This window comes from Carlito syrichta, unplaced genomic scaffold (assembly GCF_000164805.1).
Source record: "Carlito syrichta isolate Samal-C Ts95f unplaced genomic scaffold, Tarsius_syrichta-2.0.1 Scaffold314048, whole genome shotgun sequence".
Classification (NCBI taxonomy): domain Eukaryota; kingdom Metazoa; phylum Chordata; class Mammalia; order Primates; family Tarsiidae; genus Carlito; species Carlito syrichta.
The window spans coordinates 265,329-279,610 of NW_007258144.1; the positions used below are offsets into that span (position 1 = coordinate 265,329).

Sequence of the window (14,282 nt, forward strand, 5' to 3'; positions counted from 1 at the left end):
TTTTTTTTTTTTTTTTTTTTGGTTTATTGTAGAGATGAGGTCTTGCCAAGTTGCCCAGGCGAGTCTCAAACCCGCGGGCTCAGACAAATCCACTCATCTCAGCCTCCCAAAGTGCGGGATTACAGGCTGAGCCACCAGGCCCGGCTTTTACTTACCTTTTCTACGTTTAGACACACACATACATTGTCACAATTCCCTGCAGTATTCAATACAGTGCATGCTGTCTATAGCCTAGGCAGTAGACTATACCATATATCCTAGGTGTACAGTGGGCTATACCATCTTAGGTTTGTGTAAGTACACTCTATAATGTTTGTACAAAGACAAAATCATCTAACAATGCATTTCTCAGAACGTATCCCTGTCATTAAGTGATGCATGACTGTACTACTATACACAAAGAGCAACTTAAAAGTCGCTAAGGTGTTGTCAAAATGAGATGCACCCTCATTCCCTACCACAATTATCAGTCAGTTCAGAATAAGGGCCCATCAAGGAAATTCATGTCTTCCCATTATGATGGATATAATTTACTTATCAATTGTCAACACTTATAGCAAACCTATGAAAATCCCTGACTTCTCCTGATGTTATTTAGGCAGGAGCCGAATGTTACAGATCTGTGTCTTTACAGTATCCCAGATTTTACATAATTAGGAATGTTCTTTTGGAAAACTGGTCCCTACATTTCCATTTTGCCTTTGGATTCTTTCATTTCTCAAGTGGCAAATATAATGTTCCATACTTCGGTTTAATCAGCAGGTTCTTGTTTAAATGACTGATTGCTACTTTTAGGTAAATCTGACATTTTTACTTCTGCATCAGTGTATACTAACAACAGCTTGTCTTCACATAATGCCACTAGGCTGTATTCTTAAATTACATTCATATGGTCACCTCAACAGGTCCTAACGGGTTTCCCAGGTACAAACTGTGACATAATTTGTCTTCCTGGCAGTTAAAATTGTCAAAGCATTCCCTGGGCCTTCCCTTTTGCTCCAAAGTAAAGGTAATTTTTTTCTTTTGGCTAGGATTCAATTGCAACTGGCACATATATTATGAACATATGCTGTCAAAAGGAAAGAATTCTCTGACAGTGGGGAAGGTATATAAGAAATTTAATGACTGGCCACCTTAAAACCTAATAAGAAAACTTTCTACCTCTGTTACGTGTCTGGCAATAATACACTCAAGAAAAAATGGGGTTTAGCTTTAAATCCTGCTGGCACACTGCAGAAGATAAACTAAAAGAAGAGAACTAAATATACTGAAATGACTAGTTAAGTGTGTTTCTGATTTTGGCATTTACTAAATGGCAATACTACTAAGAAGTGACACAGCAGAATTTCACTAAGATCTTAATACACACATTGGCATTTAGTTCTGGCCAAACTTGATGCTAAATCATGTCCCCCCCCCCCCACATCACCACCATGTAGCAAAACTATTTAACTATTGTCTTCAGCAATAGGGAAGTTGTCTATCCTTTTAACCACAGTTTCACAAAAGGGCTCCACCCTTTTTAACCATAGGGGCTTAGTCTGACCTAAAGAAAAATCCTCCAGAAAATGTAAATACCTTAAGATGCTAGTGATCACTGTCCTGTCAATGTGAAAGTGAATACCATACAGTCTAATTTCACAGGAGGCTAAAAAAACCTCACATGAGATAAAATTATCCATAGTACCATAAATGACTTTTCTTTTTAACTGAAGGAAAAAAATACAAATCTCTATAAAATAATTTCATTTTTAAGAACTATTTTATAAACATTTCATTTATTTGAAAATACTTTGCTTAAAATGTTTATTCCAAATTTTCATAATATTTCTATATTAATCCTGTTTAATGTCAAAACTGACAGTTGATTTATTTTAAGCTATATAAAAATGTCAATAGTGAAGTCACTTAATATTTTTTAATTACTTTCCACAATATACTATATATAAACTCCAAAGGTGAAGCAGTATCTCCTAATTAATAAAGTTATGAATAAGAATTAAGAGTGGTATTATGTAAAAAGAAAAGATTTCAATGTAGCAAATACAGATGGCTCTGTGGCTCCAGAAGGGGTAATTTTACACCAAAAAGGCATCAAAAAAATTGACTCTAGACTCACTTTAAAGACAAAGGAATTACAAATGAGAATAATTATAAAAGGACTAGAAAGAACAACTTACAAAAATACGAATAGGAACTATAGCTAGTGAATTGTATTTATATTTCATGACACTGAGAAGTAGGTGCTAAGTAATGTTTTATATAAAATATTGTATATAGGGTGGAAAAAAAAGCAGTCTTAAATATTCCAGAATTTTCTTTACCAAAGTACCTTACTAAATAAAAGGAGAGAAAAGAGTCTGTAAATTTTCCTCAATTAACACACATGAGAACAATGTACTGTTGTTTCAGAATAATACAATGTTTAATGTTTTTTAAAAACTATTAAATTTTTTAACATTTTAAAAAACTGTTAAATATAAACTGTTTAAAATAAGCTTTTAAAAATGTGGACATCAACAAAACATTATCTCATTTTCTATTATAGGTCTTAAAATATTTATACAGACTCGCAAGCTGAGGGTACATATACTAATTACAGACAGGATATTTGTTCTTTCCTCTCTACACAGTTTATCTTCCTTATAAAGCCCATATACATGAACTGATCTGGGTCCTAATTCTACTCTAACAATTCCAAAATACTCTTATAAAAGTAAATTTAAGACCAAATAGATTTTTTTTCCCAGCTTGATCTTGGTAGTCCTCAAAGTTGGTTCTCAAAAAAATTTTTAAAACTCACAATATAATATTATTAGCCAAAGTGGTTTCTATCAAGTCTTTTGCCAAACTCTCAAATCCCTTATCCCTTCTCACTGACACATTTATCCTATGGCCACTAATAAAAAAGATCAATCTGCCTTTTCTCTAACTCTCCACTGCTAACATTTAGGCCGAGAGCACTTGAGGTTGAGGAGTAAAAGAAAGAGAATCACAAAACAAGGTGGAATAATACCCACTCTTCCCCCTAAAAGTTTACCATCTCCAAACCTTCAGCATCATTCATACCCAGGACCTGTCTTACTCTCTTAAAGGTGTATCAAGGAGATAGTGACGAGACAGTGATAAGAACTGAAATTTCCAGTCTTGATAAAACTGTGCATATATATTGACTTCCATTCAACTTTGTCTTTCCACTCTATCTCAGAAGTAGTTATCCTTCTGTTTAAGACTGATAGTTTCTTATCTGCTCAAAGATGTCTTCTCAAACTCTTAGGAAACTTGCCTCATCAATTAGCATCCCACCTCCCCACATCATCTTCCTCTCTGTAGTCTTTTTGTCCTCAACATATCTTTGTGCTCAAGTCTACACATGTTAAAAAATAAAAATTAAAATAGAATAAAAACTGGTCTTCAATTTAGCATCTTCTTCTACCTACTACCATCTTCCTGCACTGAGGCAAATTTTTTGAAACAGTGGCTGTATTTGCTACTCTCCATTTCACAGGTCTCCTCAATGACTGCTTCTTAAAATAATGAAACTTGACGTGCAAACCCATCACTCCACTAAAATTGCTTTGGCAAGGTTTCTAATAGTCTCATAAATGCCAAATTCAGTGGTCACGACCTTTCGATCTGTTTTAGTTGACCTCTCTGTAGCAGCTGGGAACATGAATCTCTCTGCCTTTACTATTAAAATGTTGGAGTTCCCAATGGATCTTGGACCATCTTCTCATTTCATATCCTCTTTCTATGGCTTCAACTATTTTCCATAAGCAGAACATTACCAAATTCTTATTGCTAGCCAAGACTAACATAAGCACTAGACCAATATGTAATTCAGCTACTTATATGTATTTATCAACACACTATATACACCCCAAACTCAATAGTCAGAAACTAAATTCATCATCTTTCTTCCAAATCTACTTCTCGTATGTGAGTTAACAATACTATCTCCTATAGAGCTAGAATTTGGGATTTACTGAAGACTCATCCCTGGTTTATAATTTACACTGACTTCTTGTAGGGAGGTAAACCAATGAATGTCCTCAATTTTCCCATTGCCAGAATTGGGATAATCATGTCTTTCCCCATCCGCTTCACCACGAAATCAGTAAGATACATTAAATGATATATGTTCAAATGTTTGATTTATGTGCAAGAATTTAAAATTCTTCCTTAGTGGTTAAAGGCCACACTTCATCTGCTCCAAACTCAGAGCAACAGGGTACTCATGACCGTTTCTCTCATCCTTGAAAACTCCCAATATCAGGAAGTTAAAATTTTCATTGCACTGGAGCTGACAATAAGTTTCAGAGCTTAAATTAATTTTTTCAGTATTCTGTCAATGCCTACAGAGGGTTCAGCATGAAGCTATTTTAACTACAATGATTCTGTTTCTGTACTGATACTAAGATTTCTTTAAAAATATATATATAAGTGCCTACCAGCTATGTTCAAAATAGAATGGGAGACACAAAAAGAAGATTCAGCTCCTGCCCTCTGTAAATTTATAATCTAGCTGGAAGATACTAACTTCACACAAATACTACATCATGGAAACCTGCAAGTGCAATCAGTGGTATTATAAAAAAAAATTCCCAAGTGAAAATAATGAAGAATAAACCTTCAGAAGTTCTTGGAAAATAATGAAAAAGCAAATGGTAAACAAACTATAATTACAAGTCATCCAAATGAGAAACTAGTTTTATATTTCTAATTTTCAAGAAGATGTGGCATAAAGCAAGACTCTTCCTCCTTTACAACACAATTACCTTTGCTTGGGACTGATTTTTTCACCGAGGCTACATGATCTTCAGAGATTGCAAGGCGCCTCAAAACATCAGCCAAAGCTGCCTTCAGCACAGTGATTTCATCTTCTTGCTGTTGAACTCGTGACTCAAGAGCTAAGAGGCGATCTTGAACATCAGAAGTACTTGCAGCAGAAATACTATCATCTATAAAACAAAATATGCAATATTTTTAAGTAAACTGCTTGAGAAAGAATTTCTGATTGAAGAAAACAATACAAGTCTTTTAAAAAAATGAGAAAAAATAAATTTTGATCCCCACAGCATTCCATCATCTTTATACAGATTAATTTCTATAAAGGTTTTCATAACTATCTTAACTAATTTAAAATAATAAAAGTTGGGCCGGGCTCAGTGGTTCAGCCTGTAATCCCAGCACTTTGGGAGGCCGAGGTGAGTGAATTGCCTGAGCCCACGGGTTCGAGATCCGCCTGGGTAACTTGGCGAGACCTCATCTCTCCAATAAATCAAAAAAACTAGCTGGGCGTGGTAGCGAGCGCCTGTAGTTCTAGCTACTTGGAAGGTTGAGCAGAAGGATCACCGGAGCCCAGCAGGTTGAGGGTGCGGTGGCTGGGAACATGCCACTGCACTCCAGTCTGGGCAACAGAGGCGAGACTCCAATTCAAAAAAATAAAAAGTTAATGCATTTGACAAATAATTAAAATGATGAAAAACTTTCCCCATGGTGAGTGAAATTTTCCCTATATTTATGTCATCACCTTAATTGGTTTTATCACCAAAATGTTCCATAAATATATCACTTTGGGTCAGGCATGGTGACTCATGCTTGCAATCCTAACATTTTGGGTGGCTGTGGCAGGAGGAATGCTTAAAGCCAGGAGTTCAAGACCAGCCTAAGCAACATAGCAAGATTCCATCCCTACCAAAATAAAATAAAAAATAAAAAATTAGCCAGGCCTGGTGGTACACGCCTGTAGTTCCAGCTACTCAAGAAGCTGAGGTGCCTGAGTCCAAGAAGCTGAGGCTGTGGGCAACTGGGATCATACCACTGCACTCCAGCCTGGGCAACAAAGTGAGATACCAACTCAAAAACTAAAAAAACAAAAGAAAAATCACTATGTAGACATCCATAAACTTGCAAGAGAGGAAACTATTTGACATGTCCTTCTTAATCACCACATCAGTATTACATTTATTATACTTCCCTATGAAAATAAAAAAGGAATACAAATCACTTCTGTTTTGCTTTATGTATCAAATAGAAAACCCATCACTTTTATCAGCAATGATGACAAAGCACCCTTCACTTCTACCTTTACTATAATACTCTCCCAAAAGGCAATGTAATTATGTAGTTAGCAAAATTCTTTTTTGCTGCTTTCTCTCCACCTAATACCTTGATCTCTCTAAAGAAAGTCATGAATTTTAAGTACATACCTAATATTTGCCTTATAATAACAACAATAAAGACTATTTAAATAGGGTTTAGTTAAAACACAGCAATTACAAAGTACTTCCAAAGCTATGTAAATTGAGAGTATACTATTGTATTTGTTGGATTAATCAGAATCCAAATGTATAGAAAGATCAATTGCTACTGGTTAATTCACTATAAGCAGAGAAATTCGGGGGGAAATAACTAACTGTAAAAAACAACCTTGGCTTACACTGTGGGGTCTGGACAAGAGAGAGGCAATTTAAACTGGGTCAGTAATTCAGACAATAAGGTAGAGTTTACTGCTTTTATGGCAAGAATATGCTATGGATCTTCAAAAAAAGTTTGAGTTAGCCAGGCTTGGTAGCTCAGTCTGTAATCCCAGCGCTTTGGGAGGCCGAGGTGAGTGGATTGCCTGAGCCCACAGGTTCGAGATCCACCCGGGCAACTTGGCGAGACCTCATCTCTACAATAAATCAAAAATTAGCCAGTTGTTGTAGTGCATGCCTGTAATTCCGGCTACTTCGAAGGCTGAGGCGGAAGGATCACCAGAGCCCAGCGGGTCGAGGCTGCGGTGGCCGGGAGCGGCCACTGCACTCCAGTCTGGGCGACAGAGCGAGACTCCAATTCAAAAAAAAAAAGTTTGAGTTAAATAAAAATAAATAAATTAAATAAAGTTTGAGTTAAATAAAACAAAACAAAATGATAAAGTCATATTTAAAAACCAAAGCTATCACCATCACATTATGGAATATTAAACAATACTCATATTTAAGATCATGTATGCTGGTACGTATATGTACTGTCTTCTCCCTTTAGTGGTATTTTATTGATAGTCTTTGTGAAGTACTGTTATTGAAGGAAAAGCTGAGTTTTGTCTTTGAGACTTCAAATTCTCTTTGAGACTTAATTTCTTCATCTTTAAATAGGATTGCTATGAGGAATCTTAGAATATATGCCTAGAATATGCACAAAGTACAAAAGGTATAATTTGAGAGCTTTGAGCACATTTGTTACTTAAAGACGGATGTGTTAAACTCTGAGATGCATAAGAAATGGAATAATAAGAACAATTCAGTCTTTCATCTTAGTTTTAAATTTTCACTTCCATAGCGGTCTAGCTAAATTCTAGCTGATCCATACATACTCTGTGTGCTAGACATTGGTTACTATTATTTTTTTATTTTTTATTTTTTTTGAGTTGGAGTCTCACTCGGTCGCCCAGACTGGAGTGCTGTGGCCACTCCCGGCCACCGCAGCCTCGACCTGCTGGGCTCCGGCGATCCTTCCTCCTCAGCCTTCCGAGTAGCCGGAATTACAGGCATGCGCTACCATGCCCGGCTGATTTTTTGATTTATTGTAGAGATGAGTTCTCGCTGCCCAGGCGGGTCTCGAACCCGTGGCCTCAGGCAATCCACTCACCTCAGGTTACTATTATTTTTACTCGGAGTGCTTCCCTATTTCCCTTCTTGTGATAGGAAAAACAGCAGCTCTTGTCTTTTGCAAAACTCCACCATATTTCTATGTCCTACTAGGGCTCCCAATCTATGATAGCTAAGTCTTCCCTCTACCACTCCATACTGTTAGGATGAGCCACATAAAATGGCCTTTTTTGGTTGGTATAACTATTACTGGCTATTAGAAATTTTATATGGTTCAACCTAATACTACCACAGAAGTAGCCATGAGATACAGGTTAGACCAAATTAAGTCCTTCCAAATTTCTCAGAGATGGAGGAGTAGCTCCATCTTCCTTCGAGGTTCTCCAGCTATAAGGAGGTAGGCCTCAGAGCTGTCTGGAATAAAGACAGTTCTAATTACCCTGAGTTCCAGTTCTAGTCTCTGAAGCATTTGGTCCTTCAATTCTGAGAGCTGCTCTAATATTCCTCCCAACCAATTATGTAACCTAATAAATTCACTTTCTGCGAGCCACTACTTGTAAGCCAAGGATCCTCATTAAGTCCGTAAACTATATGGTATGCCTTTCTAATTGTTCTCATTTATTTTTATTTTTCATTTTTTTGTAGAGACAGAATATTGCTATGTTGCTCAGGCTGGCTTCAGTGATCATCCTGCATTGGCCTCTCAATTGCTGGCATGAACCACAGTGACAAACAATTGTTTTCAATTTATAAAGGATGAGCTATATCTTTAAATTAGACTCCCAGATAAAATACTCATGCAATTTAATAAACATGTAACTTGCTTATTTTGGAAAGGCAGCAGAGCTTAGTGGAAAGATTATCAGACTATAATGCCAAGGTTACAGGGTTGGTTTTTTGTTGTTGTTTTAAAGTTGGAGTTTCACTCTGGAGCCCAGTGGTATGCTCATGGCCACTGCATCCTCAACCTGCTGGGCTCAGGCAATCCTTCTGCCTCAGCCTTCCAAGTAGCTGGAACCACAGGTGTGTACAACCATGCCTGGCTAATTTTTTGATTTACTGAGTCTCACCAAGTTGCCCAGGCTGGTCTTGAACCCCTGGGCTCAGGCAATCCTCTCGCCTCAGTCTCTCAAAATGCTAGAATTACAGGTGTGAGACACTGAGCCCGGCCCAGTGCTGAGTTTTAGTTCCAACTTGATAACTAACTTTTTTTTACCTTTGGCAAGTAAATTAACTTTTATGGACTTTGATTTAAAAAAAAGACTAAAGTTTTTATTTTGTGAAACCTGGATAGGCACATGAAAGGTGTTTCAGCTTGTAAAAATCCTACCACAACCTGATGGATACTGTGATAGAACACAAGAACAATTTTTCAAAGGGCTTACCAAGTACAAAGTTAACTATTAACAATATCCTGCATTTATATTATGCCTTTCATATTTATTACCTCATCCTCCTCCTCACACTACCTATATTTTGTATCTGAGGTAAGGACTCTAGAAATTAAATAGCTTGCCCAAGGTCACCAAACTAGTCTTGATATCTGAGACTCAAAGACATGCCTCTTGACTCCCAATTTAAGTGCCCTTTTTTCTATTTTATGCTCGTTCTCACAGTAATCAGATGAGAATCAAATAAATATATCCTTTCTCAGAGGCACTGAAGAGATTTAAACCGAATAATGTAATCATCAAAAAAGATGTTTCCAAAAGATCATTTTGTTTGCTGTGTGAGAACAGACTGGTACAGAATAAGAGTAAATGCAGGGAGATCAAACAGAAGGCTCTTGTGGTAATCGATGTGAAATGCGATGGTGGCCTAGGCTAGGGTTAAGGTATCTGTATATCTCAGTATCTCCAGGACAAATATGTCTGCTATCTCAGTATAGTTATTATCATAATGCTCCCTCTTTCACTCTCAAGTTCCCTAGTCTACATGATCAATTACAGAGTCACTATAGCTAAGGCAACAGCCATGGAGATGGAATGGAGCATGGCACTAGATCTCTGTAGTTTCTTATAGCTCTAAAATTCTATAACTCTTCGGTCTAAAATCTTGCCTCCTAACCTTTTCAAAGGCATGAATCTCTTTGAGAATGTAATAAAAGCTATGGTAGAATAATACAAGATCTTTAGTGTTACACTGGCTAAATCCATTTGCTACTTACCAGCTCTGTGACTGGTTTCCTCATGCTAATTGGTACTTATCTCAGGCTTGGGATGATTAGATGAAATAATAATGCACAGCTTTGCCACATAGGAAGGGTTCGATAACTTACTAACCTGCGGTGATGCTCTTTACTGCCCTGTTTATTACTGCCACAAAATTAGGAATGACCTTAAGTCCACGGATGAGGTTAAATAAGCTCTCATATGTTCACACCATAAAATACCATGCAACAATTAAAAATAATAGAGTAGGTGTATAAGCTAAAAATTTGACAGATCACAAGACAACGTAAGTGGAATAAGCAAATTGCAAAACAGTATGTACTATATAATTTATTTAAACACACTTCTAAAAGTAAAATAAACAAAAAACTTCATATTTATATATGTATTCAATGTACAAAGAAAAGTCCAGAAGCACATACATCAAACTGGTAAGTGAGTTACCTACAACTAGGGTGACATAAGATGCATGGGGGGGTAAACAGAAATTTTTATAAATATATCTGTCTTATTTGAATTTCAATTTTAAAATGTATTCTACTTACACACTGTGTTTAAAATAAAACACATGGCTTCTGAAGTTTAAGTGTTTTGTTTTTTTAAAAAGTCGAGGTCTTACTCTGTTACCCAGGCTGGAGTGCAGTGGCATGATATGGGTTGTAGCAGCCTCAACCTCCTGGGCTCAGGCAATCCTTTCGCCTCAAGACTCCTAAGCAGCTAGAACTACATGCAAGTGCCACCACACCAAGCTAATTAAAAAATTTTTTTTTTGTAGAGAGATCTTGCTATGTTGCCTAGGTTAGTCTCAAACTCCTGGGCTCAAGCAATCCTCTCACTTCGGCCTCCCAAAGTGCTGGGATTACATGCATGAGCCACTGTGCCCAACAAAGTTTAAGTTCTTAAAACAAGTTTCCTCCAGGCACACTGTTCCAACTTTACAAAGAAGCATACTATAATAGAATGCAATTAAATTAAATTTCTCATCGATTACTAAAGCTGTAACAGAGATGACCATAAAGTCCAACAATCCCCTCATCATTTCATGGACAAGTAAACTAAGATTCTGAGAAATCAGTAAGTTGCCCATAGTCACACAGCAAACTGGAGTCAGAGCTCCTTCCTCCCATGACTCTATACAATCCATTGTGCTTGCTCTTCCTATTTTGGAAACATTGCTCTTATTTTTTTTTCTCCCATTCTCGAATACACCACATTCTCACTTATAATAAACTTTTCAGGAACACGACATTTCAGTATATAGAATACATCCATTTTCTTTTAACATTCCCTTTCCATAATTTAAGTAGATTATTTCCTTTTCCTTAGTACCATGGAAATCCCTTATTTAAAAAAAATGTTGCTCCTTCTCAAAATACTTTCTAGCCTTGAGGGTTAAAATATGAACCACAAACAGATTCTCAGCATTCTTAAGTTCATTAAGGAAAAAAAGAAAGGAGAGAGAAAGGGGATTCATAAGTCTACTCTATAAATATAAGTCTCTTTTATTAGAGGTGCAAGCAAATTTATATATGACCATTAAACTTTAATATTCAATATTATAATTTTAAAAAAGACAATGGCAGCTATTCATTATCTTTTATTACACTGAATCGTAATTCTAAATTGTAAAGAAACGTGTCACCTTTGCAAAGATAAATACACTGGACTCTATTTTAAATATCCAAAGTTGGCAATCTAGTATTCTATCAGAATAAGACATCCTGTACATTCTAGTATCTTTTGAAATTAATGACTTTATACAAATCTTTCTAAAACGGAATATTTACTGTCTTATTTTCTTAAAGGGGCATACAATTATAATGTAATCACTTCTTGATAAGATAGTCTTCATTGAGAATATTCATTTCTATGCTGCAAATACTGTGACAGAATGATGCCCCAAAGGCTATTTTCTTTTTTTTTTCTTTTGAGTTGGAGTCTCACTCTGTCACCCAGGCTGGAGTGTAGTGGCTGCTCCTGGCCACCGCAGACTTGACCTGCTGGGCTCCGGCGATCCTTCCACCTCAACCTTCCAAGTAGCTGGAACTACAGGCGCAAGCTACCACATCCGGCTAATTTTTGATTTATTGTAGAGATGAGGTCTCACCAAGTTGCCCAGCCGGGTCTTGAACCTGCAGGCTCAGGCAATCCGCTCACCTCAGCCTCCCAAAGCGTGGGATTACAGGCTGAGCCACCGAGCCCGGCTTCCAGAGGCCATTTCTAATTAAATACTTGACAGTGTCACATTTTCAGTTTCCTAATCTTTCTTTATACCTTTTCTGTTTACCTTTTTGCAGTTAGGATTAACTGCGCCTGTTCATAGCAATGTTTCCTTCCAATTTAACTTCCTATGTTATTATTGGATACTGGATTGTTTGAATTGTTTATATGGAAAGTCTCTAAAACAGGACCTCTTTTATTTAAAAAAAAAAAAAAAAAAAAAAAAAAAAATATATATATATATATATATATATATATATATCTTGTCCAAAATGCTTGGGACCTTAAGTGTTTCAGGTTTCAAATTCTGAAATATTTGCATACATGTAATGAGATAACTTGGGGAAGGAACCTAAGTCTAAATATGAAATTCATTTGTTTCACATACACCTTATACACATATCCTGAAGGTAATTTTATACAAGATTGTATAAATAATTTGTGCAAAGTTTACGTACACTAAACTATTTATTAGAAAGCAAAGGTGTCACTATCTCAGCCACCCATGTGAACAATCTGCTTAGTTATCAATCATCATTCTCGACTCTGAACTTACATGCTATTGATAAGCAATCATCTTTTTGCACTTATTCATACTTAAGTACTTAATAGGGAAAAAGAAGACACATATTAACACAGTGAAAAATGATGTATTCAGAGTAACTACACAGCACGGTAGCCACATCAGAACACCTGTAACAGCTGTTAAACGACAGCAAGAACAAACCACAGGCTTCAGGCTTCATTCTCTACCTATGATGCTGTGTTTTGATTAAAAGATTACATAGTGTTTGTTTTTTTAGGTGAGAAAAAACATCAAAAGCAGTTGAGAGACCAGGATGTGGATCATCTAGGGATGAAGGAGCATTCTGCTCCATGGTTTTTCAAATGTTTCCTACAGTCATTACCTCTTCAACAATGGTTTTTGTCTTATAAATCTCTCTCTCATTTTACAGACTGACACAATTTCTTGTTCTATTATGAATGCATGCTGCTCAAATCCTTCAATAAGTCACATATTTTCAACATGTCTGTCTATGGGTACTTTTTCTGCAATGCTAACATTATCTTCATGGTCACTGTTATCACAACCACTTTAATTCAGAACTATTTCAGCTGTTTAAACATTGGTCAATGAATAACTGCAGCCTCATTACCACCCTGATATTAAAAACTTCTTCAATATCCACTTCTTCCAGTTTACTAATGGACTCTGAAGACATTTGTTTTTGCATATGAAAAAGAGGTCGGATATCATTTTTTCTCACTTGACAAACTCCTTCAAGTCACCAACTTGTTCATCGTGTCACTGAACATAGTCACAGGCCAGACAGTTTACCAGGCATGCACAACTATCTTTAGTCATTGTGTCTTAAGTGTTGGACAACATATATGGCATGCTTCATGCTAAACTCCTTTTGAAAATCTTCCACACCCATGCCTCTGTTCACTGCTGCTAACAGGCTATTTAAGAAAGTGTCTTTATATATTTGCTCTTCATTGACCTAAGGACACCTTGGACATATGGTTGAATTAATGAAGTCACATTTAGAGTAAAGTAAATGGCACAAACATTTTTTATGACAATTTCAGCTGGAGGATAAACAGAACAGCTGTCAAGAAATAACAAAATCTTGCAGTCTTCATCTAGTCAAGCTTCCCTGTAGTCGGTCGGCATGAGCCTCTGGTACAAAATATTTGTGAAACCAGTCAGAAAAGATATCCTTGGTGATCCATGCCTTTTTGTCAGCATGAAAATGAACTGGTAAAAAATTCACTCCTGGCTGGGCTTGGTGGCTCAGTCTGTAATCTTAGCACTTTGGGAGGTCGAGGCGAGAGGACTGCCTGGTTCGAGACACGCCAGGGCAACTTGGCAAGACCTCGTCTCTACAATAAATAAAAAACTAGCCAGACGGTGGCAGCGCGCGCCTGTAGTTCCAGCTACTTGAAAGGCTGAGGCGGAAGGATCGCCGGAGCCCAACAGGTTGAGGCTGTGGTGGCTGGGAGGGGCCCCTGCACTCCAGTCTGAGCGAAAGAGTGAGACTCCAACTCAAAAAAAAATTCAATCCTTGAAAATGGTGAGGACTCAAATTTTTGCCTATCACACAAGTTTACACTTATGCGTGCCTGCTACATTAGTACATCCCAGCACAGTTACTCTGTCCTTGGCATTCTTAATTCTTGTCGGGGCTACTTCATCAGCTGTGGTCAGTATCTTTCTGGGTCAATAATAACAAAAGGGCCCGGCTCGGTGGCTCAGCCTGTAATCCCGCGCTTTGGGAGGCCGAGGTGAGTGAAT

At 37.0% G+C, this 14,282-nt stretch overlaps 1 protein-coding gene across 2 annotated transcripts in view; it reads right to left on the minus strand.

Moving 5' to 3' along the window:
• EML4 (echinoderm microtubule associated protein like 4) overlaps positions 1 to 14,282 on the minus strand; it is a 174,044-nt gene that overhangs the window by 85,038 nt on the left and 74,724 nt on the right. For both annotated transcript variants that reach the window (XM_008070872.2, XM_021718970.1), the window contains exon 2: positions 4,779 to 4,961. In XM_008070872.2, coding sequence (XP_008069063.1) covers positions 4,779 to 4,961 — 183 coding nt within the window. The remainder of the gene's footprint in view (positions 1 to 4,778; positions 4,962 to 14,282) is intronic.